General features: G+C 34.9%; 1 protein-coding gene across 2 annotated transcripts; it reads right to left on the bottom strand.

Annotated features, from left to right (window-relative positions):
• Positions 1–716: 716 nt before the first annotated feature.
• LOC121397880 (uromodulin-like) lies at positions 717–26,146 on the bottom strand. 2 transcript variants are annotated; one of them, XM_041575898.1, is made up of 12 exons: positions 26,039–26,146; positions 25,760–25,843; positions 25,617–25,673; positions 20,556–20,746; positions 20,103–20,257; positions 17,528–17,770; positions 15,870–16,029; positions 15,249–15,327; positions 12,090–12,110; positions 6,541–6,561; positions 3,824–3,844; positions 717–2,281 (listed from the first exon to the last, which is right to left on the bottom strand). In XM_041575898.1, exons 2-12 carry the CDS (start codon positions 25,815–25,817, stop codon positions 2,217–2,219), a joined length of 1,071 nt encoding a protein of 356 aa, XP_041431832.1. In that variant the 5' UTR covers positions 25,818–25,843; positions 26,039–26,146; the 3' UTR covers positions 717–2,216. The 2 variants fall into 2 exon arrangements, with proteins under 2 accessions (XP_041431832.1, XP_041431833.1); XM_041575899.1 differs by lacking the exon at positions 3,824–3,844.
• Between the last annotated feature and the right edge of the window lie 1,218 nt (positions 26,147–27,364).

Here is a 27,364-nt window from a genome sequence, read left to right as displayed (position 1 = left end):
CAATCTTTAAAGAATATTACTCTGGCTTTCATTGTTAAACTGGGCATGGTGTTAATACAATACAATAGATAAACCATATTCCTCTATGGAAAATCATTTTGGAACATTACGTACAAACGTATATATATATATATATATATATATATATATATATATAGATATATATATATATACTGTATATGTATGTTACGTACAAACAAATATTATATAATGTGGGAAACTTCTAGAGGATCCAGCAAAAAGGGCTACTGCTATTGCATTTACTACTGTAACTCTCCTTCCCCCCGGAGATTGTCACCTCTTCAGTCTATAATGAACACTGCCACCAGGCTCATACATCTCAGCAACCGCTCCTCCTCTGCCATGCCACTCTGCCAATCCAAAACTGGCTTCCGCTACCTTTCAGAATAAAATTCAAACTGACATTCAAAGCACTTCATGACTCTGCCCCTGCTACATCTCTAAACTCATCTCTAGATACTCGCCCAACCGCTTACTACGCTCCTCTACAGACCTGCTCCTCAGCTCTTCTCTAATTACCGCCTCACGTGCTCACATTCAAGTCTTTACAAGAGCTGCACCCCTCTCTCACACTTCTGTCCAACTTTCTCCCAACCTATCTACATTCAAAAGATCTCTTAAAACATAGTTATTTCAAGAAGCCTACCCTCACTCTGTTTAGCTACCAAATGCAGTTCCATATGCTACGTCTCTTACCTGCACCTTGTGTCTCATTCCCTTCCCCTTTAGATTGTTAGCTCTTTTTTTCACAGGGACTTCCTCGTCTTTTGTACCAGTACTGGTTGTTATGTATGTTTGTGTATGTTTGATATACTGTATGTACTGTATGCAGTTCTTTGTATAATAATACTCAATATGTTGGCATTCTAAAAATACTTGTTAATAAAAATAGTTAATATACCTCCTTGTTCAACATGGGTTCAATGTATAGGGATTGTGCTTAATATTTGTAGTCTATTGTTTTAATTAAAAAAAATGTTTTTTGTCAGAAAGTTAAACTAACTCCTGTTTTGAATGTCCTAGTTTTTGCGTGGTAGTTTAATTCGATTACCACTGTACACTCCCCCATATGATGGACTTCTCCTTATCTGTAAGCCAAAACAGTTGCAGCAAAGGAATAAACGGGTCAGGGACTTGTTTCTATTATTATCTCTATCTAAACTAACAGAGCTGATTACAGGGAGGTAGAAACTCTAAAACTATAACGGTTATCCGCTATTGTTTTTTAAATGAATATTAAAATATGGGTTGTTTAAATTAAAAGAAGGGATAGCGTACATTTTCAGCACAAGTTCTATTTCATTTGTTCATACTGAAATAAAGGTGTGTATCGATGCATACTGCTCTTATGAAAACAATGAGTTGGCAATCGCTGCAACCTAACAGTTAGTAGACGTGTCCCTGATTTTTCAAATGATCTAGTTTCAATATAAGAAAATACATTTGGAATGCAACGCGTCATGATATTTTACAGTAGGAACTGTATTGGCACTCCCCAAACCATGCTGATGTGTTCCTTTCAGTTACCTATGCCTGCTCTAAAGGAAGATGCAGAAAAATGTATGTCATGCCGTGCAACCTGCTACCCGAGTAGTATAATTCCAAAGGCTGGAGCAAAGAGATTCTGAACATCCATTTAAATAAAATATATTTATATGAGTTTATAAATATAAACATATGTTTCATCTATGTATATGTTTCATCTGACCATGATGCAGCTGATCTTTTTTATTGTTTTCTTCTTTCCCACTTTACTTAAGGTTCATAGGCATGAAGCTGCCCCCTTGACCCCCATTTTGGCATTGGTTCTTATTAGCAGTGTTTTGGCACACTTTTTATCTAAAAGGGCAGCCAAGAATCCAGAAAAACTTTTACTAACAGTGAGAAATTTGGCCCCATGCAGCGACTAGTAGCAAACTGTCAGAACATTGTTTTCTCTATTCTACCTGCAGCTAACCAAGAAAAACTTATGGCTCACTATTCGCTGTGGGTTACTGCACAGAAACAGATTTGACCATTGTTATTATATGATCCCCAGAGATTATCTAAACAGGTATTATAGAATGATCGTGTTTACAATAGCCATCATCAAATAAATTGCATTTCATAAATTATTATGAAATTAATAATTACATATGTCTATTGGCAAAATTAAGGTTCTGCAAAGGTGTCAGAATAGTACAGCTTTTGAAAATTTAAAAAAACAGATAGCTTGATAAAAGAAATCCAAAGAGCATGAAGCCACCCGAAGTTGACTTTCCTGTAAAGAAAAAAACAAAACAAGTTAATTCAAAGGCAATGGTATGGGAAGCGGAGAAATATGCAGTAGATGATAGACAGATAGGGACATATTGATCAAGGGTCCAATTTAGAGTTTATAGGAGTTTATAAAAACTCCCATAAACTTGAACTTGGAAAAAAATGACCAATCGAAATTTATTAAAAAAACTACATTTGTTTAAATTCAGGTAAATAGGATTGACCTGCAAACTTGAATCAAATTCGAATTGAATTAGATTCGAGTTTTTTCACCAACATTTTTTTTTAAAATTAGATTTTCAAAAGTCCACCAAACAACTCCAAATTGATTGTAGGAGGTCCCCTATAGGCTAAACCACCAATTCAGCAGGTTTTAGATGGAGACTAGTCGAATTTGAATTCTTAAAGGGACAGTACATGATAAATTTCGAAATTCACATTTTGAATTTGTTTTAAACTCGAATCGAATTTGGATTATTCCCTAATTGAATTACACTTAAAATAAAAAATTTGAATTTAAGAATTACATTTTTAAATTCGACCCTTGATAAATCTGCTCCATAGACAAGTATGTGAGTTTATGCTAATTCTAAAACATCTATGGAAATAATGCACATCACCAGCTTTTTATTGACATTTGTTCATACAATTGACAAAAGCTACGTGTTTACTTTCCTTGTAAACGGCACTACCTCCAGGCCAGTTTGATATAAACCCTATTGGCTGGCAATACTAGTCATGCTATGAACGAAGAAGAAAGGGAATTCCTGCTATCCACTGTCTATCTCTGCGAGGAAGTAGTGGAGAAGGAGGTTAGTGACCCACCTCCTCAACTCCAAAAGGACCAATATCTGGTAATCCCCAACTATTTTCAAAACATTTATTTTGAAAACAGGGAACAAATGTTAAAATATGGTGAACATCCCTTTTAAAGGGCATGTAAAGTCTAAAATAGAATAAGGCTAGAAATGCTGTATTTTGTATACTAAAAATAAACATGAACTTACTGCACCACAAGCCTAATCAAACAAATAATTTATGCTTTCAAAGTTGTCTACAGGGGGTCTCCATCTTGTAACTTTGTTAAACATCTTTGCAAGACTAAGACTGTGCACATGCTCAGTGTGGTCTGGGCTGCTTAGGGATCGTCATAAACAAAGCTGCTTGAGTTTAAGCCAATCAGTCATTGGTTGCTATGGGTTACTGCACATGTGCAAATTTGCCTCGTTTTGATAAATTAGCCTTTTAAATTCTTCCAATGCAAACAATTAGTTGATATATTTTAAGGCATCAAGGTGCTGCTGTACATCATGTCATTTGGTATCATTAGTATTTCCATTCTCTGACTTTGTGATTTTGAGTTTATTTTGAGCTTTCCAAAAAATTTTCGCATGATAAGGGTAAGATTGCAGTTATGATACAGACAACATTAGATGGGGAAATTAAAGTGTTTTTTCACCTTTACAATACATTTTCAACAGTGTGTGTGTGTCTACATGTATATGTCAATATGCAGTATATCAATTCCCAAAACATTACTTACCAGCAGCATCTGTAGGAGGATCTATAAAACACAAGAAACCACAATAAAAAAAAAAAATTATGGTCTGGTGCCAACAGGGATTAGTCTAAGGGGTGTTATATAGGAAACTGTATTTTTTCTGGAATTCTTTTATCCAGAGTTGTTTTATATTTTATATTCCCTTGTGTATATATATATATATATATATATATATATATATATATATATATATATATATATATATATATATATATATATATATATATATATATATATATATATATATATATATATATATATATATATATATATAGTTGTCTGGGTGCAAAGAAGGGTCTGAGTGCTAGTATGCAGGGATTATCAATAGAGGTTATCAAAAAACTAATTTGTCTAATTCTTTGGGTGAGTATACAAACATTGGGGATATTCCATAGGATCCATAGGAGTCCCATGAGGTGGGTTTAGATGATGAGTATTGCAATATATTTATTTCAATGTTGTGTGTTGGCTGATCTGTACTGTGAGTGTAATGCAATCATAGAGCTGCACATTTATGGGGGTTTTTTTTTATCAAAGTCCGATTTTATCTCAACATTTCTGCTACAAACGCTGATCAAATCCGCTTGGGTTTTCTGCGCTTATTTATTATTAAATTTTCCCTAAAATTTGCTTGGGGCGAAAAAAAATCAGGTTTTAAAGATTTTCTCAGATTTTTCTTATGCTTTTTGCACGAAAACTCCAAAAACCTCGACAGATCTGAGAAGCCGGATTTTCTCATTTGGACTATTCCATCCTCGGGGTTTATGAAATTTCGAAAAATTCGTGATTTTTTTTAAAAGTCCTATGTTATAGAAAAAAATTCACAATTTTTTTTGCTATTTTTGCATTCGGAGTTTAGTAAATCGCCCCATTATTGTTATTGATACTTTAAATTGCTCATCGTTCTAACCAGGCTCTCTCCTATTCATATTCCAGTCTCTTATTCAAACCAGTGCATGGTTGCTAGGGTAATTTGGACCCTAGCCGCCAGATTCCTGAGATGCTGCTGAGAAATGTATCAATTAAATGCAGCAATGTAACAATTGTTACAATTAGATGTACCAGTTCAGAATCTAACTAAGATATACTTAATCCTTATTGGAGACAAAACAATCCTATTGGCTTTATTTAAGGGCAGATATACTATGGGGCTGATTTATCAAGGGTCGAATTTCAAATTTGAAAAACTTCGAAATTCGAATTCAAAAAGACCCGAAACCCGAAATTAAATCAAATTTTTTTTTGGCCGAATAGTTCAGTTTTAGATCAAATAGGTCCATTTTCGAATTCAAATACACACAAATCGAAGTAATAGCACATTCGATCGAATTTGATTCAAAGTTTTTCCCAAAAAAACTTTGATGTTTCAAAGAATAGGTCCGTTTTTGATTGAATAGGTCTCTATTCAGCCAGATTTGAACCTTATGAATCGAAAGAACAGCGCATTTGATCAAATTCGATATAGAAGTTTTTCCCAAAAAAAAACTTTGATGTTTCAAAGTCCACCAATTGACTCCAAAAATAATCTAGGAGGTCCCCCATAGGCGAAAACAGCAATTCGGCAGGTTTTAGATGGCGAATGGTCAAAGTCGAATTTTTAAAAAAGAGACAGTACATGATAAAGTCTGATTTTCGAATTTTCGAATTTTTTTCAAATTCAAATCGAATTTGGACTACTCCCTAGTTATCTTGAAATTATAATTTTTTTAAATTTGAATTTTCACTTCGACCTTTGATAAATCTGCCCCTAAGGGTCATGTTGTGTTTTCCATAAAAATTCACGTTTTCTAGGGTATTTTTGAGGGCACTTCCTCCAGGCCAGTTTGATATAAACCCTATTGGCTGGCAATACTAGTCATGCTATGAATGAAGAAGAAAGGGAATTCCTGCTATCCACTGTCTATCTCTGCAAGGAAGTAGTGGAGAAGGAGGTTGGCTACCCACCTCCTCAACTCCAACAGGACCAATATCTTGTAATCCCCAACTTTTTAGGATATACAAAAAATAAGTGATTTATGTTAAGCCTCTGTTTTCAAAACACTTATTTTGACAACAGGGAAACAAATGTTAAAATATGGTGCACATTCCTTTTAAAGGGCATGCAAAGTCTAAAATAGAATAAGGCTAGAAATGCTTTATTTTGTATACTAAAAATAAACATGAACTTACTGCACCATAAGCCTAATCAAACAAATAATTTATGCTTTCAAAGTTGGCTACAGGGGGTCACCATTTTGTAACTTTGTTAAACATCTTTGCAAGACTAAGACTGTGCACATGCTCAGTGTGGTCTTGGCTGCTTAGGGATCGTCATAAACAAAGCTGCTTGAGTTCAAGCCAATCAGTGATTGGTTGCTATGGGTTACTGCACACGTGCAAATTTGCCTCGTTTTGATAAATTAGCCTTTTTAAATTCTTTTGAAAGCCAATGCAAACAATTAGTTGATATATTTTAAGGCATTAAGGTGCTGCTGTACATCATGTCATTTGGTATCATTAGTATTTCCATTCTCTGACTTTGTGATTTTGAGCTTTCCAACATTTTTCGCATGATAAGGGTAAGATTGCAGTTATGATACAGACAACATTAGATGGGGAAATGAAAGTGTTTTTTCACCTTAACAATACATTTTCAACAGTGTGTGTGTCTACATGTATATGTCAATATGCAGTATATCAATTCTCAAAACATTACTTACCAGCAGCATCTGTAGGAGGATCTATAAAACACAAGAAACCACAATTAAAAAAAAAAAAACATTTTATGGTCTGGTGCCAACAGGGATTAGTCTAAGTGGTGTTATATAGGAAACTGTATTTTTTCTGGAATTCTTTTATCCAGAGTTGTTTTATATTTTATATTCCCTTGTATATATATATATATATATATATATATATATATATATATATATATATATATGTATGTATGTATGTATATATATATATATATATATATATATATATATATATATATATATATATTGGTCTGGGTGCAAAGAAGGGTCTCAGTGCTAGTATGCAGGGAATATCAATAGAGGTTATCAAAACAAGAATTTGCCTAATTCTTTGGGTGAGTATACAAACATTGGGGATATTCCATAGGATCCATAGGAGTCCTATGAGGTGGGTATAGATAATGAGTATTGCAATATATTTGTTTCAGTTTTGTGTGTTGGCTGATCTGTACGGTGAGTGTAATGCAATCATAGAGGGATATTTACTAAAGGGTAAAAGTGAAAATATGGAATAGTTTGACTGAAAATGTAAATTCCCCTTAAAGGAGATGTTCACATTCCAACGCTTTTTTCAGTTCAGTTTTTTTTTTTTTTTTGGATTGTTGCCAAAAATAAAGACTCTTTTCAGTTACTTTCTATTTTCTATTTATGACCGTTTTTATTTTTCCCCTTCTTATGTTTTCTGAAGCAGCACGGGGGGGTCACACACTTTGTAATTGTTCTAAATTGATACATTTTGTTGATAAGTTTCTTGTCCTTGTCCCTGCTAAGCAGAATTCCGGGGTTTCATTAAAGGAGTGGTTGACTTTTAGTATGTTATAGAATGGCCAATTCTCCTTTCTCAATTATCAACTTTTCAATTGGTCTTTATTATTTTCTTTATTTTTTATAATTATTTGCCTTATTTCTTCTGACTCTTTCCAACTTTCACTGACCCGATCTAAAGACAAATGTAAGGCTACACATTTAGGGTGTTATTTATCAAAGTCTGATTTTATCTCAACATTTTCTGCTACAAACTCCGCTTGGGTTTTTTGCTCTTATTTATTATTACATTTTACCTAAAATTAGCTTTGGGGGGAAAAATGATTTTTTGGGATTTTTCACCAAAAAAACTCAGATTTCCTGTGCTTTTTGCACAGAAACTATGAAAACCTGAGGTCTGAGAAGCCAGATTTTATGATTCTGACTTTTCCATCATCGAGGTTTAGTAAATTCAAAAAAATTCATGATTTTTTTGAAAGCCGGATTTTATAGAAATAAAAATCACAGATTTTTTGGGATTTTTTTTTATTTTTTTTAAATTATTTGCCTTATTTCTTATGACTCTTTTCAACTTTCACTGACCCCATCTAAAGACAAATGCTTTGTAAAGCTACATATTTATGGGGTTTTTTTCATCAAAGTCCGATTTTTTCTCAACATTTTCTGCTACAAACTCTGATCAAATCCGCTTGGGTTTTCTGCGCCTATTTATTATTAAATTTTCCCTAAAATTTGCTTGGGGGGAAAAAATCTGATTTTAAAGATTTTCTCAGATTTTTCACCCGAAAACTCAGATTTCTTATGCTTTTTGCACGAAAACTCCAAAAACCTTGACAGGTCTGAGAAGCCGGATTTTCTCATTTGGACTTTTCCATCCTCGGGTTTATGAAATTCCGAAAAATTTGTGATTTTTTTAAAAGTCCTATGTTATAGAAAAAAAATTTACAATCTTTTTTGGTATTTTTGCATTCAGAGTTTAGTAAATAGCCCCATTATTGTTATTGATACTTTTAATTGCTTATCGTTCTAACCAGGCCCTCACCTATTCATATTCTAGTCTCTTATTCAAATCAGTGCATGGTTGCTAGGGTAATTTGGACCCTAGCAGCCAGATTCCTGATACTGCAAACTGGAGAGCTGCTGAATAAAAAGCTAAATAACTCAAACCACAAATAATAAAAAATTAAACCCAATTGAAAATTGTCTCAGGATATCACTCTCTATAGCATACTTAGGGGCAAAAAAAAAAAACTTCGAAATTCGACCATCGAATTAAAAAACTTCAACGCTTTTTCAACAAATTTGGCTCTCCTGTGGTCGAATAAAAATCGTTCGAATCGAACGATTTGAACGATTTTAGTGATTGATCGAAGGATTTTTATTCGATGTGTAAAGACTTAGAAAAATGTTGTAGAAGGTCCCCATAGGCTAACATAGCACTTCGGCGGGTTTAATTTGGTTTAGTATTGAAGTCGAAGTTTTTTTAAAGAGACAGTACTTTGATTATCGAATGGTTGAATATTCGAACGATTTTTACTTTGAATCGAAGTTGAAGTAAATTCAAAGTCGTAGTATTCTATTCGATGGTCGAAGTGTCCAAAATATTTCTTCGAATTTCGAATTTTTTTACTTTGAAAATTCCCTCGAATTCACTTTGACCCTTAGTAAATCTGCCCCTAAAAGTTAACTCAAAGGTGAACAACCCCTTTAAAGGCAGCTGTTATAGTTGATACAATAGTTGCTAATAATCCAGAGATGCTGCTGAGAAATGTATCAATTAAATGCAGCCATGTAACAATTGTTACAATTAGATGTACCAGTTCAGAATCTGCACCTGGATTACTGAGTTACCAAACTGAAATGCCAAAGTCAGGAACACAAACCTTTAGACTTCAATCTCGGAAAAAAGGTAAAAATTAAAAGTGAAAAGTAATTGATAAAAGTCTTTATTTCTGGGGAACAATCTGAAAACAACTGAACTGAAAAAAAGTGTTTGGAAGGTGAATAAACCCTTTGCAGTTCCTCTATGCATGAGTATTAATTCATTTCTCTTCTCCAGATGAAATTTCTCCAGTGAATATTCTCCAATTTGCTAAGAGCCAGTGCACAGTAGGCGGCCGATTCACTAAATTCGAGTGAAGGATTCGAAGTAAAAAAACTTCGAATTTCGAAGTATTTTTTGGGCTACTTCGACCATCGAATGGGCTACTTCGACCTTCGACTACAACTACGACTTCGAATCGAAGGATTCGAACTAAAAATCGTTCGACTATTCGACCATTCGATAGTCGAAGTACTGTCTCTTTAAAAAAAACTTCGACCCCCTACTTCGGCAGCTAAAAGCTACCGAAGTCAATGTTAGCCTATGGGGAAGGTCCCCATAGGCTTGCCTAAGTTTTTTTGATGGAAGGATATTCCTTCGATCGTTGGATTTAAATCCTTCGAATCGAACGATCGTAGCATTTGCGCTAAATCCTTCGACTTCGATATTCGAAGTCGAAGGATTTCAATTCCTAGTCGAATATCGAGGATTAATTAACCCTCGATATTCGACTCTTGATGAATCGGCCCCCAAATGTAATAAAACTTCTTACTGAAAAAGTTTGCTCCGAAAGAAATCACGACACCTTCAAACACTTCTTAAGAGTGCGCAATTGAAATTCGCAATGCAATAACAGTTTAAGGAACAATATTACATTGTGAGTTGTGCATTTTTATTCTTATTGGTGTGAATAGTTTTTCTATTTGCGACTTTTATTACATTTCCCGATATCTGTTCTATGTGATATTATATGGGTAAGTGTATACTCCCTGAAATTTTTATACAAGTTATAGGACCCATTATCCAGAAACCTGCTATCCAGAAATCTCCATATCACAACAAGGCCCATAGACTTCATTTTTCAAGGCCCTAAACGTCTAATTTTTAGAACTGAATTCATTTTTCACTTTAATAGTAAAACAGTAGCTTGTACTTGGGCCTAACTAAGATATACTTAATCCTTATTGGAGACTAAACAATCCTATTGGTTTTATTTAAGGGCATATATATTATGGGCAGATTTATCAAGGGTCGAATTTCAAATTTGAAAAACTTTGAATTCGAATTCAAAAAGACCAACCGAAATTAAAAGGTTTTTTTGGCCGAATAGGTCTGTTTTCGATCAAATAGGTCCAATTTCGAATTCAAATACGTACAAATCGAAGTAATAGCGCATTCGATCAAATTTGATTAGAAGTTTTTCCAAAAAAATACGTTGATGTTTCAAAAAATAGGTCAGTTTTCGATCGAATAGGTCTCTATTCTGCCAGATTTGAATCGTATGAATCGAAGGAACAGCGCATTCGATCAAATTCGATATAGAAGTTTTTCCCAAAAAAACTTTGATGTTTCAAAGTCCTCCAATTGACTCCAAAAATGTTCTAGGAGGTCACACATAGGATAAAACAGCAATTCTGCAGGTTTTAGATGGCGAATGGTCAAAGTCTAATTTTTAAAGAGACAGTGCATGATAAAGTTCGATATTCGAATTTAAGAATTTTTTTTCAAATTCAAATCGAATTTGGACTACTCCCTAGTTGAAGTACACAAAAATTATCTTGCACTTCTAATTTTTTTAAATTTGAATTTTCACTTCGACCTTTGATAAATCTGCCCCTAAGGGTCATGTTGTGTTTTCCACAAAAATTCACATTTTCTAGGGTATTTTTGAAGGCACTTCCTCCAGGCCAGTTTGATATAAACCCTATTGGCTGGCAATACTAGTCATGCTATGAATGAAGAAGAAAGGGAATTCCTGCTATCCACTGTCTATCTCTGCAAGGAAGTAGTGGAGAAGGAGGTTGGCTACAAAAAACAACAAAAAATTTGCGATTTCTGTTAAGCCTCTGTTTTCAAAACACTTATTTTGACAACAGGGAACAGATGTTAAAATATGGTGCACATCCCTTTTAAAGTGGCCATGACACTTGTATAAAGCATTATTGAGTGTGAAACTGTTAACAAAGTCCCCAATGAGGTAAAATAATCCCCATGGTAAGAAGCTATTTTTATTGAATTATATTATATATATTATAAATAATTACTATTATTGAAAGATTTTGAGAAGCTACACTAGAATTTCAACAAACATTTCATTTTGTGGGGGGGGAATATTTTCTTCACGTAGGAATAAAATGCACGTTGACTCTCCTAAACAGGAGAAAAAAAGTCAAAAACTTTCCATTGACTCCAATGCATTTGGCATAAGAAAAATACTCAGTTTATCAAATCTGGGCAATTTTCCTGTGGGCAGTAATTACTGGCAACCAATACAAACTGTTGCATTTGTTGTTCTACCAGCAGCTGGCTTAAAACAAGCCAATCAGTGATTGGTTGCTATGGGTTACTGCACATGTGCAAATTTGCCTCGTTTTGATAAATTAGCCTTTTAAATTCTTTTGAAAGCCAATGAAAAGATTTATTTGATATATTTTAAGGCATCAAGGTGCTGCTGTACATCATGTCATTTGGTATCATTAGTATTTCCATTCTCTGACTTTGTGATTTTGAGTTTATTTTGAGCTTTCCAAAAATTCTGTTCCGCATGATAAGGGTAACGATTGCAGTTATGATACAGACAACATTAGATGGGGAAATTAAAGTGGTTTTTTACCTTTACAATACAATACAACAGTGTGTGTGTGTGTGTGTGTGTCTACATGTATATGTCAATATGCAGTATATCAATTCTCAAAACATTACTTACCAGCATCATCTGTAGGGGGATCTATAAAACACAAGAAACCACATTTAAAAAAAACATTTTATGGTCTGGTGCCAACAGGGATTAGTCTAAGTGGTGTTATATAGGAAAATGTATTTTTTTGGAATTCTTTTATCCAGAGTAGTTTTATATTTAATATTCCCTTGCATATATATTGGTCTGGGTGCAAAGAAGGGTCTGAGTGCTAGTATGCAGGGAATATCAATAGAGGTTATCAAAACACAAATTTGCCTAATTCTTTGGGTGAGTATACAAACATTGGGGATATTCCATAGGATCCATAGGAGTCCTATGAGGTGGGTATAGATGATGAGTATTGCAATATATTTATTTCAGTTTTGTGTGTTGGCTGATCTGCACTGTGAGTGTAATGCAATAACAGAGGGATATTTACTAAAGGGTAAAAGTGAAAATATGGAATAGTTTGACTGAAAATGTAAATTCCCCTTAAAGGGGATGTTCACATTCCAACACTTTTTTCAGTTCAGTTTTTTTTTCAGATTGTTGCCAAAAAGAAAGGAATTTACAATTTGGGAATTAATTCCTGCACACTAATATCGGACTAACTGGATTCACGTTGGCTTACTAACTTTGTCATGCTCATTAAAAAAGTGGCTATTATGCTCACTAACACACTGTAGCATGAACTTTATCGAGCTACAACACAGCGTTGAGTTCAAGTCCACACCATTCACTTTTTCTTACTTTAATAGTAAAACAGTACCTTGTACTTGAGCCTAACTAAGATATACTTAATCCTTATTGGAGACAAAACAATCCTATTGGCTTTATTTATAGGGATGGGCGAAATTTGACCCGTTTCGCTTCACCTGAAATTCATCGCCGGCAGACGCCCATTAAAGTCTATGGGCGTCAAAAAAATGTTGTCGCGCGGCAAAATTGTTTTGACACGCGGCTTTTTTTTTTCCGCACACAGCCATACAAGTCTATGGGTGCCATTTTTTCAGCAAAACGAGGCGAAAACATTCGCCCATCCTGATTTATTTAGGGGCAGATATTTTAAGGGGCAGATTTATCAAGGGTCAAATTTCGAATTTGAAAAACTTCGAAATTCGAATTCAAATAGACTAAGCGAAATTAAATCAAAGTTTTTTTTGGCGAATAGGTCTATTTCGATCAAATAGGTCCATTTTCGATTCAAATAAGTACAAATCGACGTAATAGCTAATTCGATCTAATTCGATTTGAAGTTTTTCCAAAAAAAACTTTGATGTTTCAAAGAATAGGTCCGTTTTCGATCGAATAGGTCTGTATTCGGCCAGATTCGAATCATACGAATCGAAGGAATAGTGCATTTGATCAAATTCGATATCAAAGTTTTTCCCAAAAAAAACTTTGATGTTTCAAAGTCCACCAATTGACTCCAAATACTTCTAGGAGGTCCCCCATGGGCTAAAACAGCAATTTGGCAGGTTTTAGATGGCGAATGGTGGAAATCGAATTTTTAAAGAGACAGTACATGATAAATTTCGATATTCGAATTTTCGATTTTTTTTTCAAATTCGAATCGAATTTGGACTATTCCCTAGTTGAAGTACACAAAAATTAGCTCGAAAATTTGAATTTTTTAAATTTGAATTTTCACTTCGACCTTTGATAAATCTGCGTTTTCAAGGGTATTTTTGAGTCAAAAATCGTTTTTTTTTCGCGTTTAAAAAAAAAACTAATTTTTTGAGATTTATTATAGCCTGACCCTGGAAATAGATTAAATCCAAAAATACACCATCTAAAACCTGTTGAGGTCATGTAGGAGTCAATGGCAGAGGTCCGTTGAACCATTTGAAGAGGTTAAAAGCCTTGTTTTTGCTCAAAAACTCAATCAATTCGAGCATTTTGAGCTTTTTCCACAGAAAACTCAATCAATTTGAGTTTTCGAGTTGTTAACCCCGACTTCACTGATTCAAGATTTTTACATTCAAGGTTTTTTTCTTAAATTAGAAACCATTCGAATTGTTCATTCAAGGTCTAAAAGAAACTCCCATACTGTAGCTCTAAAATTCGACCCTTGATAAATAACCCCCTTAGTGTGTAAACAATTTCAGTACATCAATCCAAATTACGGAAAGAATCCTTATCAGGAAGTCCCCCAGGTCCTGAGCTTTCTGGATAACAGGTCCCATATCTGTATATCAAAAGTCGTTTTGTTTCTAATATTCTCTTATAAGCTGCTTTTCAATTGGGCTTAGCACAAAAAAAGGTTTTGCTGCTAGGACACAGGGAATAATATCAATTTAGAATCTGAATCAACTGATTGCATGTCTAATAATGTAAACACTGGGCATATTCCAGTGGATCTGGACACCTATGAGGGGGACATGAATAATGGGTATTGCAGTATATTCCTTTCTGTTTTGTGAATTGTCTGTTCTGTTGTGTGTAAGGTAATCATGTCATCTAAAGGTGGGACATTGGGTCCGAAATCTCACATAAATCATGTCACTGTTCATTAAAATACTAGGGCTCATTTAAAAAATAAATGGGGTCACAGCACTCGTTTATTCTCTGCAATTTGACTCAATAACATTTACAATTTGCACTTCTAGAATATAGGGCAAAGAGCTGTATGCCGCAATGAGGCTACACATGGACATTCCCTGCACACCCCTATTATGCACATCATTTAGAAAGCACAAGCTGGGAAGAGCTGAAGGCCTCAAGCCACTAGGGAGCCCTAAATGTTATTTGTCTGCTTTTGGCAAACATTATAGGAGATGTTCACCTTTCAGCACTCTTCAGGTTGCAGCTGGGGCCGCCCCTAAAACTTCCCCTTTGTGGCCTCGCCACAAATACGGGCCTACTTCTGTTAAACTTTTGAAACCTTTACACATATAATCCTGACTGCTACTATTAAACCATGAAGGCATTTAACCATTGATGACCTTTTTAGTGACGTAACTAGAGGGGGGCGGGCCCTGGCGCGGGACGCGCTGCCGGGCCCCCCGCCCCCCTCCGTACACCCGGAACCGCCTGGGAATCGTGGCGTGTGAGCTGCCGGGGGGCCCTAAAGGGGGGGCGGGCCCTGGCCCAATCGCACCACCTGCTCCCCCGGTAGTTACGCCACTGGACCTTTTATTATATTAGTAAATTGTTAAATTACTACTGAAGCAAAAATGTTTCTACCTGAACGGTTTATGGGTCCAAGTCTCAAAGAACCAAGGGCTTCTGGAAGTTCATTGTTGGACTTTCTTCCAAAGCAGTTCTGTTAAAGGGAAAAAATATATATACATGTAAATTATTACTGTATAAGCATCTTTATGTTTTTTGGTGTTTTATCTGGGTGTTCTATCTTTGCTTCAGAGAACAAGAGAAGGAAATTGGTCTAAAGGAAATGTAGGTCAGTGTCAGATGCTATGACCCCTTCTCAAACTGTTTTGTCCTGACTTTCAGTGAATTTATAGGTTTATAAAGCAAATATGATATTGATATAAATCACTGTTGCCATGAAAAAGTATAGGGCTTGTTTATAATCTCTGGGCTGCAGAGGTCCCAATGCATAAAAGAACTCTGGAAGCAGGGCCGGAAATAGTAACAGAAGAGGCACCTGCCTAGGGCACAACAATAAGAGGCACTGAGCAGGTACCGGCCACCTTTTTTCATGGCTAGCCAAATTTGATCCCACCAGTGTGTAAATAAACCCTTACATTTGTATCTGTTCTGTTGAACAAGTTAATAAGAGTAAGCATACCCCTATGCATGTGTATCTTGATGATTAATGGATGTGCACTCTATGTATTTACTTACAGGCTTGCATGATTTTGATTTATGACACAGGTACACTTCACAGTGCAAATAAACTCTTGAGTGATCCCCAATGAACTTGAACATTTGCACTTGAAATTTCCCTTTGCTTGATTCTCCATTTTCGACAATTTTGATGGTCTTATCCAAAGTATTAGAGCATCTGTGAAAAAGGATGAAGCCCACTGAAAGGCGTTTGAGTTGACACAAGAGATTTTAGCAGCATGGATGGTTGCTGCAATAACATGTAAATTGGAGTGGATAATGAAAATATCTTCTTAAATGGCCTAACTACTATTTCTTCCTGAAGTGATTATGTAAATAACCTACCATTAGCAATTTCTTGTTCTTCCTTCCATATCTTCAAGAGAGGTGCTTTCTTACCGAAGAGCTATTGCTTCATCCTAGCTGAAAATTACCCCATGTTTCAGCTAGGGTTGCTAGCTGTCCATTTTTGACGCGGACAGCCCGGTTTTTAGGGAGGGCTATCCAGGTCAAAACTGAGTGCCCCATTTTCCTGATTTTAAAAAAAAACGGGCAGGATTCCGTAAAATTGGTGCGATGATCTTCCAGTTGCTGATCGCAACATCATAGCTTCACCCACTGACCCGCTCTCATCACATCATTAATCCACTCACAACATTGCCACCCCACCCCTGTGATGCCATCGTCCCACCCCAGTAACTCCTGGCAGGGAAAGGTGGCAAACTTAGTTTCAGCCACCAGCTGAATAAGGGGCCAATTTAACATTGCTCATGCTTCTTGAATCAATCTTCAAGGAAACCCCAAGTTTACCAATCACAAAGATTTCTGTGCCGATAAAGCTTGTCAAACTTCATAATTTTACCTGAACATGCTTTCAAAACAAAGGAAAACTTTAGCAGCTTTTAGCTTATTTGGCCCCTTAAGAGAGCTAACATAATCGTTATGGGGCTGATTTCCTACTATTCAGATTCATATTTTTTTCACAAATCTCTTAAAATTTGTAGTGTTTTTTTAAATATTTTTATGAACCCCAAAAAATGTGATATTTATTAAGTGTAAAAAACATGAAAACCTCTAATTCAGGTATGGGATCCGTTATCTGGAAACCCGTTATCCAAAAAGCTCAGAATTACTGAAAGGCCATCTCCCATAGACTCCATTTTATAGAAATAATCCAACTTTTTATAAATAATTTCCTTTTTCTCTGTAATAATAAAACAGTAGCTTGTACTCGATCCCAACTAAGATATGATTTACCCTTATTGGAAGCAAAACCAGCCAATTGGGTTTATTTAAATTTAATTTAAATTTAAATTATTTTCTAGTAGACTTAAGGTATAAAGATCCAAATTACGGAAAGATATGAACATTCCGGATAACAGGTCCCATACCTGTACAAAAAATTTGCCAGGTAAAAGTTGCTGAGGTTCTATAGAGGTCAGTGGGAACTGCAAGGATCTTCTTAGACCATTTTTAATCAATTAAAGCTTTTAGAGGTTTTGTCATTTTTTGCTAGGAATTGTCCAGAAAACTCAAATTTTTGGAGGTTTTAGAGATATTCTTATGTATCGATCATCGATTTTCTTCATTTGTGCTATTAAATTCGGAACTTTTATAGATTTATAGATTATATAGTACTAACTGAATTGTGTAGGAAGAAGTTATTTGTGACTTACCCCTCCATGATTATATCGTATTTCTTGAGATCATTTGGATTCATTGTTGGTGTAGCATAACAGTTTTTCATTACCAAGTTAAATTCATTATTATAGTCATTATAAATAAAGACTCCAACATATAACATTGCATGTGTTGACAAAAAAACATCAGAATCATAAGGCGTAATGAAGCTGGCATCTTTGTAAACAGCCATCCCCACTTGAAACTCCCCATATCCATCAACAGGAATACTGATGATTCTGTAACAATAGAAGATTGGGTTTATTTATAAAAAAAATTCAAACTGTTATTTCTCACACTAGTAAATATTTTTTTTTAAAAAGATATATATTTAAAATATTTTATTTAGTTTTCACATAAACATGAGAAATTAACATGACAGCCAATACCATGCAGACTTAGATAGTGTGTTTACACTAGTACACTGATGTGAATTATTCACTCCTCTAACCATATGACATAGTCAGGTGTCTGACCATCTGGTAAACTGAATTATAGTTAAATCTCTAACCATATGCTTCGATGTATTTAATGTATTTAAAATGTATTTGCAATCCAATTATGTCAAGGGATTCTAGTAAAACCTCAACAACATCACTCTATTTATACACTATATATACTTTGTTCTGATTGGCTGAAGCTGGACTGAGAAGACATATTGGCCAATGGCTGCATAGATTTCTGGAGTAAGCATAGACGGGGCTTTTTTCTGAAGCAGCAGTTTGTACCTTATCTTATTTCAATACATCAGTATATTGGGTATCTATAGATTCTAGAGAGAATCCTTTGATATAAAGGGATGACTTTAAATCCCCTTTTAAGGTGCCTAACTACGTGCAAAAGTTAATGATGTTCCAGTATTTAGCCATATGTTTAGCTAAATTATATTTAGCGGTCTAATGTCCAACAATATGCCTTTATGTACACTGCATTCAAATATCAGAGCCAAATAGTATTCAGATGACCCACCAGGTGTCACATGTCCAACCAGTGCTATGATGAATTATATTCTGTATCTAACCATATGGTATACATTAAAGTAGACAACTATAGTCACATTATTCAGGGCAGAAATATATTTCCTGTTCATTGGCTAACAGGTTTTTGCCAAATGCAGCCCCCATTGTCAACATTGTTCGTCTAACAACCTCTTAGCCTATGATTAGTGATGGGTGAATTAATTCCCCAGGCGTGAATTTGCAGCGAATTTCTGCAATTTGCGAAATTGCCACGAATATTCGCCGGCATCAAACTATTTTCGAAGCTGTTGACAATTCCGATGCTGGCAACAATTCTAGGCGCCGATTTACTTTAATGGGCATCAGAATTGTTGCTGGTGTCAAAAATATTTTGACGCCGCGTCAAAATTTACATTTCGCCCATCACTACCTATAATCCAAGAACATATGCACATGCTGTGCAAATGTGGGAAGTAAAAATAACACTGTATTTAAGTACTGTAATTGTCAGACAGGAACTCTCTGACTTGCAGATATGTAACCCAGTGATGCAGCAGGGACAGAAGTGCTCCTATCCAATCACAATATAATAAACAGTTAGTGGTCATTGAACGTTTATTATGTGGGTAAGAACTGGAGAAGTTTCTGTTTGTTAGGAAGTTAGGTCAGAGTGGTCAGGTCCAGCTCCAACATTGACAGTGAAGATTGTGCTTTTGATGAAACTCATATGATGGTAGAATCTATTACAGGGAATCCATGTCTTCAATTGTTGATTTAATGAGACCTGTTGTTCCAGTCACATCTTAGATGCAGATTTATTAAAGTTTACGTTGTGTTTTCCACAAAAAATCTGGTTTTCAAGGTTATTTTTGAGTCAGAAATTGTATTATTTATTATACCCCAACCCTGGAAATAGCTTGAATTTGAAAATATACCATCTAAAACCTGTCAAGGTCTTGTAGGAGTCAATTGCAGAGGTCCCTTGAACCATTAGAAGATGTTAATAGCCTTCATGATGTTCAAGTTTTTCTCGGAGGGGTTCTCTCGTGGAAAACTCGATCAAATCGAGTTTTCAGGTTGTCCACCCCAATCTCGCTGATTTGAGTTTTTTTCCATTCAAGTGTTTTCTTAAATTAGAAACCATTTGAGTTCTGAGTTCATTTGAGTTCATTCGAGGTCTAAAAAAGCTCACATAACTAAAATGTGACCTTTGATAACCCCCATAATGTCAAAATTACATATGTCAGGAGGGGAAGTGTTAGCTTGGAATATGGTGAAGCCGTTGAAATTAAATGAACATGCAGGGCAAATGGCAGAGCTAAAAACACCTATTTGCAGATAAAAATATTTTAAAAAAAATTGTAAAGATAGATAATTTTCTTAGAATACCAAAGACTAAGGGGACGATTTATTAAAATGTGAGATTAGAGCTCACCACAGTAAAATTTGCCCACTTGCTAGTTATTACTAGTTATTTTTTTAGAAGCATATTGATCAAATGCCAAACTCTAACTTTTCACCTATTTCTCATTCTGATAAGTCTGCCCCAAAAGATTAGTAGCAACAGTTAGAAGGCAACAAGTCGATTATGTGAGTAGCAAAAAATACATACACAATGATGGGGTACAGGACCGTCCCAAGAGATGTTAACAAATCCAGAGGAAATGTGCAGGAGACATTGAAACGGTACTCCTCTCGGTATATAACATAGACAGGATCCGGTGGCAAAAACATGATATTTTTATATGTGACGTGTGTATCGGTTAGCTATTTAAAAGAAAACAAATAAACAAACTGGTTAACACCTAAAAGCTTCAACAAAGTTAATGCAAAAGTTAAAGTTCAGGCAAACTTCCAAATATTGCCAAGCTTTTTTTACCACAAAAAAACCCCCTCATGATTAGTAAACTCACATGGTGTTTCCTTTATGATTGCCTGAGCAAGAAATATCAGCAATCATAAATTGGCCCAAAAACTGGCAACCTAAGTCAAATATAGTATGATGGTCTTGTTTTCCAAAGTTTTATTAGACAAAGTATTTTTGAATTGTTGATAATATACTCACTTCAGCTGTGGTTCCACATACAAAAGCTCCTAATGCCCAGTTTATGCATACTTTATCACCAATAACATTGGCTTTACATGATCTGTCCAGCAGGTGAATATTATAAATGTCAACTTTCAAATCTAAGAGCTCTTGCTTATCAACGCAAAATCCAAAGTTATTAGCGTCACATGTAAGTTTGGGGCAAACAGCTTTAAAGAAAAAAAAAAAGAATGTCAGCAAATTACCAATTTGACTGTATCAGGTTGAGTTTGCAAAATATTATGTTAATATTATTACTTTAAAATACAGTTTTAATATGACTGAATTGTGTATTTCAGCTACATGGCTTGCTGTCAAATTTAAAAACACCTTCAATAATGATCCCCTTAAAGAAGCCAGAAGGATACATGTCTTAATTAACAGGGGCATTTAGGGGTATAGTCAGCCTAATGGGGCCGAGTGCATCATTCTGCTTTATTATTTGTAAGGTTGTGGGAATAAAAGGAACAGTAATACCAAAAAAAAAAAAAAATGTTTAAAAGTAATGAAAATATCATTATAGTTCATATAAACAATTTAAGAACAAAATCACACCAAAGATCCCTTTGTTTATTGTAAGGTTTTTATCCTTATGATTCAAGCAGAGGTCTGACCTCAGTCAGTACTTAGTAAAACACAATATAAGAAAAGAAAGAAAAGTATCCCGCTTGATCAATGAAACTAGAACAGCCACAATATAGGCTATCTTTTAGCCCTCTTCAATTGCCAATTAACTTATAAATTAAAATATACACACTCAAGTGAAATCCCCCCGATTGTCCTCTAAGTTTGAGCAATCACTGGAAAATTAGAATAGATAGTAAAGGGCCATGCAATAAATGAATATCAAATATATAAGTTAACACAATTGATTGCGTTAAAAAAGTAATAAAGTGCCGTGCAATATCATTCATACAATTAAATAGCTTTAAAACCACTTAGTGATCTTACCCACACTAGAACCAATAATACAGAGGAGAAGGTCCCTTAAAAGAGGTTTCTACCCTCCCCAATTAATTGTGTAGCAACATTGCTCTAAAAAGTAAATTAATTAGATTACTACATCAATTAAAAAAAGTGTTTAAGTCTTTAAGGCGCCACATACCCTTCTGCCCTAATACAAATACTATTTGCCAATTGTTTTAAACACAAGAAAGGACTGACTGTGAAACTGACTCTACTCCATGTTTGGTCCTTGTGAGGCAGATAATTAAATGACCATTACACAAACCACCCTTAACTGTTTTTTGTGACTGTTTTGTAAGCAAGAGTCGATCATGCAAGTGGATTATCTGTGCACTGGGAATCTAATCTACCTTGCAAGGATCCATGTTTTCCCTAATAAATAACAAAATCCTTTTTTTATCATAAAGTATTTTTATTTGGCTTTATAATACAAGAAAAAAGGGTTCAGTAAGACCACTGCACAGGCTCCCAGAAACAACCTTATCTCACACAAACTAATGTATGGACAATAACATGATACTTCATTCCAGTACCAAAAGGAAATTATACATTTGATAAAAAAAGAGTAACGGTACCCAATAGTATTAAACACTCTTCATAGATTACATATTAAGGGCAATTCTATCATATTTTACATGCATTGCAAATATGGTAATATAGGTTGCCAAAGTTTACAGTATTTATGGACAGTATTTAAGGTGACATAGTATATTTTTTCATATTCTACATTTTCTTTGAGTTTTTGTATGACACTTTAAATTTTGGATTAAGTTCCTCCATGCCTAGGTTGAGTACAGGTAATGCCGGATTTGTTTTATATTTTTTCTTTAAGATCTTTGAGATCATAATGAATACTTTATAATTCATTTACATTTTATGTAATCTTGCCAGCACATAATACCAAGTATATAATATCTTTCTGGAGGTTTCAATATGAGTACAATAAGTACAATGCATGGTATTTTCTGTAATTGCGTAAGCCCATTGCTTCTCTAAGAATCTTTCTCCTAGTCATTTCTCCCATTTCCACGCATAAACATTCATAATTTAGTAATTTAGCATCCGTTAGTTGTTTATAACATGATGAGATACCTTCGGGTCCTCCTGTTGTTTGAGACATTTTATTTCAAATTGAGTCTTATTCTCAGATATTTCTGACTCAAAGATTCATATGTTTACAGATGCCCTTTAGCATATAAATTCTTTACCATATATATTTTCTGTCCATTGTGATAGCGCTAGATCTGGCATATACATTTTTAACGCCTCTAAAGGCATTATTATTAAGGGAATATTAGTTAGTTTGTATTTAACGTCATCTTCAGGTTATATTTACTGATTCAAGCTGAATATTACAATTTTGGGTATGCAACCCATTGCTCCATAACAACTGTGGAAGGGTCCCTTCTTTAAGTCCCAATGATTCAATGATTTATATATTGATTTATATATTGTTTCGATCTGGGTCTCTTGTCATTCCAGATATAATTATTTATTTCTTTTTGAGATTCTTTTAAAAAAGTAACTAAAACGGCAATTCGGCAGGTTTTAGATGGTGAATGGTCGAAGTCGAATATTTAAAGAGACAGTACATTTTGAAATTCGAATTTTAGATTTTTTTAAAATTTTAATCAAATTTGGACTATTCCCTCTTCAAAGTACACATAAAATAGCTCGAAAATTAGAATTTTTTAAATTTGAAGTTTCACTTCAACCTTCATGTACCTTGCTGGACATTAATTGCAAGGGCTTACATTTTTGTAACATTCAATTTGTAATAAGAAATAAAACTATATTGCAAAATCCATTTTTTATGATTAAAACAAAAGGCAAAAAGTATGTTCAGTACAAGCCCTGTTCACCCAACTCATGTTGGCAATATTGCCCATTTAAAACTCTTAGAAAGCATAAAAAATTAAAAACAATAAATCTGGCACTGGGCTTTAAAAGTGCAGGACAGTACATTGGGAAAGTTTATTTGTTTGCAGAATGATTTGACTAAGTTGGAAAACTGGGCAGCAAACTGGAAAAATTAGGTTCAATGTTGATAAATGCAAGATTATGCACTTTGGCAAAAATTATATAAATGCAAGATTTACACTAAATGGCAGTGTGTTGGGAGTTTCCTTAAATTAAGGATCTTGGGGTTTTTGTAGATAACAAGTTGTCTAATTCTGGGCAGTGTCATTCTGTGGCTACTAAAGCAAATAAAGTTCTGTCTTGCATAAAAAAGGGCATTAACTCAAGGGATGAAAACATAATTATGCCTCTTTATAGGTCCCTGGTAAGGCCTCATCTGGAGTATGCAGTGCAGTTTTGGGCTCCAGTCCTTAAGAGGAATATAAATGAGCTGGTGAGAGTGCAGAGACTAAGTGCAACTAAACTGGTTAAAGGGATGGAAGACCTAAAGTATGAGGGGAGACTGTCATGGTTGGGGTTGTTTTCTCTTGCGAGGGAACATGATTCCAATTTACAAGTACATCAGAGGACATTATAGACAAATAGCAGGGGACCTTTTTAACCCATAAAGAGGATCACCGTACCAGAGGCCTCCCCTTCAGACTAGAGAAAAATAACTTTGATGGCTGATTCTGTTAATGTCTTTAAAGAAAAACTATGCCCCCCCTCAAACAATGTAGGTCTCTATAAAAAGATATTGCATAAAACAGCTCAAATGTAAAACCTTGCTTCATGTAAATAAACCATTAATAATATACTTTTTTAAATAAACCATAATAATAATATACTTTTCTAGCAGTATCTGCCATTTGGTAATCATAAATAGAAAATTGGCATTTTAAAAAATAAAGGCCTGGGATCCTACGATTCACAGTGCACAGAAACAAACCAAATAAACTATACTTGTTAGGTTACATGAGCCAATTTGCAGACAGAGTTCTGTCTTTTGCTTTCACACTTCTTCCTGTTACAGTTAGAGTTGTAGTATTTCTGGTCAGGTGATCTCTGAGGCAGCACACAAACCATCACTAAATGGTGGCTCAAGGCAAGAAATGTAAAAGGACAATATTTACTTAAATATATAGACCAGTTTTGTAAGATTTTTTAACATTCCACTTAATATGTTGTAAACTTTCTGTTGCTTAAGTATTCATTGTGGAGGTATAGTTTTCCTTTAAAAGTCGCTTGGATGATTTCTTGGACAGACATAATATCAAAGGCTATTGTGTTCCTAACTCTATAGTTAGTATAGGTATGGGTATATAGAATTTATGTGAAAGTAGGGAGGGGTGTGTGTATGGATGCTGGGTTTTCATTTGAAGGGGTTGAACTTGATGGACTTTGTCTTTTTTCAACCTGATTTCACTATGTAACTGTAACCCTGGCCCGAAGAAAAGTTCTTTGAGCAAATGTAACATTCTAAAGGTTTTAGGCATGATATTGTGCTTATCAGGGTTGAATATAAAATTTTACTGGTAGAAGTGGAGCCATGTAAATGTGTAAGTGAACATTTTAAATGTGAAATAAACTGACAAACATAGAATATTTTTTATGGCATTTGTTCCACAACTGTTTTACCCTAGGGAGTCCTGCAGCAGCGGCTGGGTGGCCCTGTCTTAAAACCAGTTAAGGTGTTTTTTGGGGCATATTGTGTGAGAAAAATATTTACTGTGTGTATTGCACCTACACTTGTAATTAAAATTGTCACCTTAGTCTGTAAACAGGGCTTAATGAAAACACAGCCCTGCAGAGGGATGCCCGTTTTATTCAATGTAATGATCGACTTAATATGCTGCCAATTACTAAATAACTTGTATGCTACAACAGTTCTGCAACAATAGTCTGGAATGGCTCCAGTTCTCAGCTAGGTTCAGTTTTCTATTGGGAGATCATTATATCCTCTTTGCACATTCTAGGAAGCCAAACTGTATGGCTAAAGAACCCTAATGGGAAACCAGTTCAAAGTTGATGAGGGTGTTCATGCAAACATCAACCGCTTACTCATAGTTTCTTATGATTTCAGCTACTAAAATATATTTTTCTATTAGCACACATATTAACAATATATATTCATATAAGTGCATGTGTATACAGTAGTAAAGTAAAATCCGGTACCTATTTTTTGTGGGCATTCCAAAGCTGATCTCTGAACTCTTAGATGAGTGCTAGATACTGTAGGAAACAACAAAGAAAAATACAACTTATTTATCTTTTGAGAATAATGTGCAAAAGACACACACACACACTCATTGACTTACTTGAACAGGAGACAGATGCAACCGCACAAAGGAAGATTATAGTTGTGGGAAGCTGCATTTTTGTTCTTAAGATGATTTTCTTCACTGCAAATAAAGTATGATAGTAACTTGCATGGTTATATAGCAGTAGCGATTGAAAAAGCACACACACGCTTCAAATTCAACATCACCTAAATAACAAACATTTTGATACCTAACACTTAAATATATTCTTCAGCAATGAACAATGCATGGGTTAGTGTAATGAGACATGCAGAAAAATACAAACGTATCTCATACCTGAACAGTGTAGTATATGTGTCTTGGCAATATAGAGTGTTAAGCATTAAACAATTCTCTTTTTATATAGAAAGGGAATGGGAGGCTTAGATGCAAGATGACACATTACATTGCTATTACTTAATTACGTTGTTTAAACATCAGCTTCTCAGAAGCAATTGCAGTCCATAAAGTAACTGGGGTAAGGTGAAACAGGTCAGTTAAAAAGAAAATGTAGGGAAGTCTCAAGAAAAACAAGCATATAGCAGATTTAGTAAAGCCTGGCATTTTTTCTATTCTTGGAATGGGTCATTTTTGTATTTTCTGGATGAATGATGACAAAGCGGTAGTTCTGTTGTGCTTCATTGAGAGTTAAAGGGGAACTCCGGCTTCCAAACCAAAACACAGAAATCCCTAATATACCCATCACAGTTACCTGTTTCTTCAAAAAGTATGGATAAATGCCATTGTCTATGCTGCAATCCAGCTGGTTAACAGTTCTTTTCTTTCTGCACCATTTGAAATCCTGGCAGTGAAGGAGAGACGAAACACTGATGTTACAAATTGTAACAACTTCTTCGTAGCTTGCAGACAGCATGCAGGAACTACATAACCCACAATCCATTGCTCTGTCATGTTCCATTCCTGAGGTGTAAGAACATACAGGGTTGTAGCATAAGGCTTAGCTCTAGATAATGGAGTGTTTAGTGAGGTCCAGACATAAGCTCTTTAACAAGATATGATAATTTGTCTGTGGGTTTTCAGAGAGAGAGAGAGAGAGAGAGTCTCCTTTTTACTAAACGGTTGGCACCATTCTGTCAGATTATGTGGATGCTTGCATTTTACTATCTACATATGTTGTCAAGTAATTCAGCTATATGTAGAGAAGGACTGAAAAAAACTCAAATAAAAGAACCTGTAATAAAATTAAATATGCCCTGTAATATGCTCAACGTACATATTATTTATCTAGAAATATGTTATACCTGCAATATACCTACAATAAACTCTGTTTATACATTTCAGTTCAGTTTAATATTGTGGAGATACCACAACAGCAGTAATATAGATTGATCTTGAAGGACATGTTGATCCAAAATCCAAATACTCCTGTATTAATCTTGAATGAACAAAAGCTGCTAGGCCAATATTGCTTTTTGCTTCACCGTTTTTAGAAACACTGTACAGGTATGGGACCTGTTATCCAGAATGCTCGGGACCTGGGGTTTTCCGGATAATGGATCTTTCCGTAATTTGGGTCGTCATGCCTTAAGTCTACTAGAAATTCATTTAAACATTAAATAAACCCAATAGGCTGGGTTTGCTTCCAATAAGGATTAATTATAT

This window comes from Xenopus laevis, chromosome 9_10L, assembly GCF_017654675.1.
Source record: "Xenopus laevis strain J_2021 chromosome 9_10L, Xenopus_laevis_v10.1, whole genome shotgun sequence".
Lineage (NCBI taxonomy): Eukaryota > Metazoa > Chordata > Amphibia > Anura > Pipidae > Xenopus > Xenopus laevis.
This window is presented reverse-complemented; position numbering and strand designations above follow the sequence as displayed.

Coding starts and splice junctions, on each gene's coding strand:
- LOC121397880 (XM_041575898.1), bottom strand. CDS start 25,817: ATGCAGCTTCCCACAACTATAATCTTCCTTTGTGCGGTTGCATCTGTC. Junction 20,258..20,555: donor TATGTGGAACCACAGCTGAA/GTGAGTATATTA, acceptor TCTTTTAAATAG/CTAACCGATACACACGTCAC. Junction 17,771..20,102: donor GTCCTGTACCCCATCATTGT/GTATGTATTTTT, acceptor CTATTGTTACAG/AATCATCAGTATTCCTGTTG.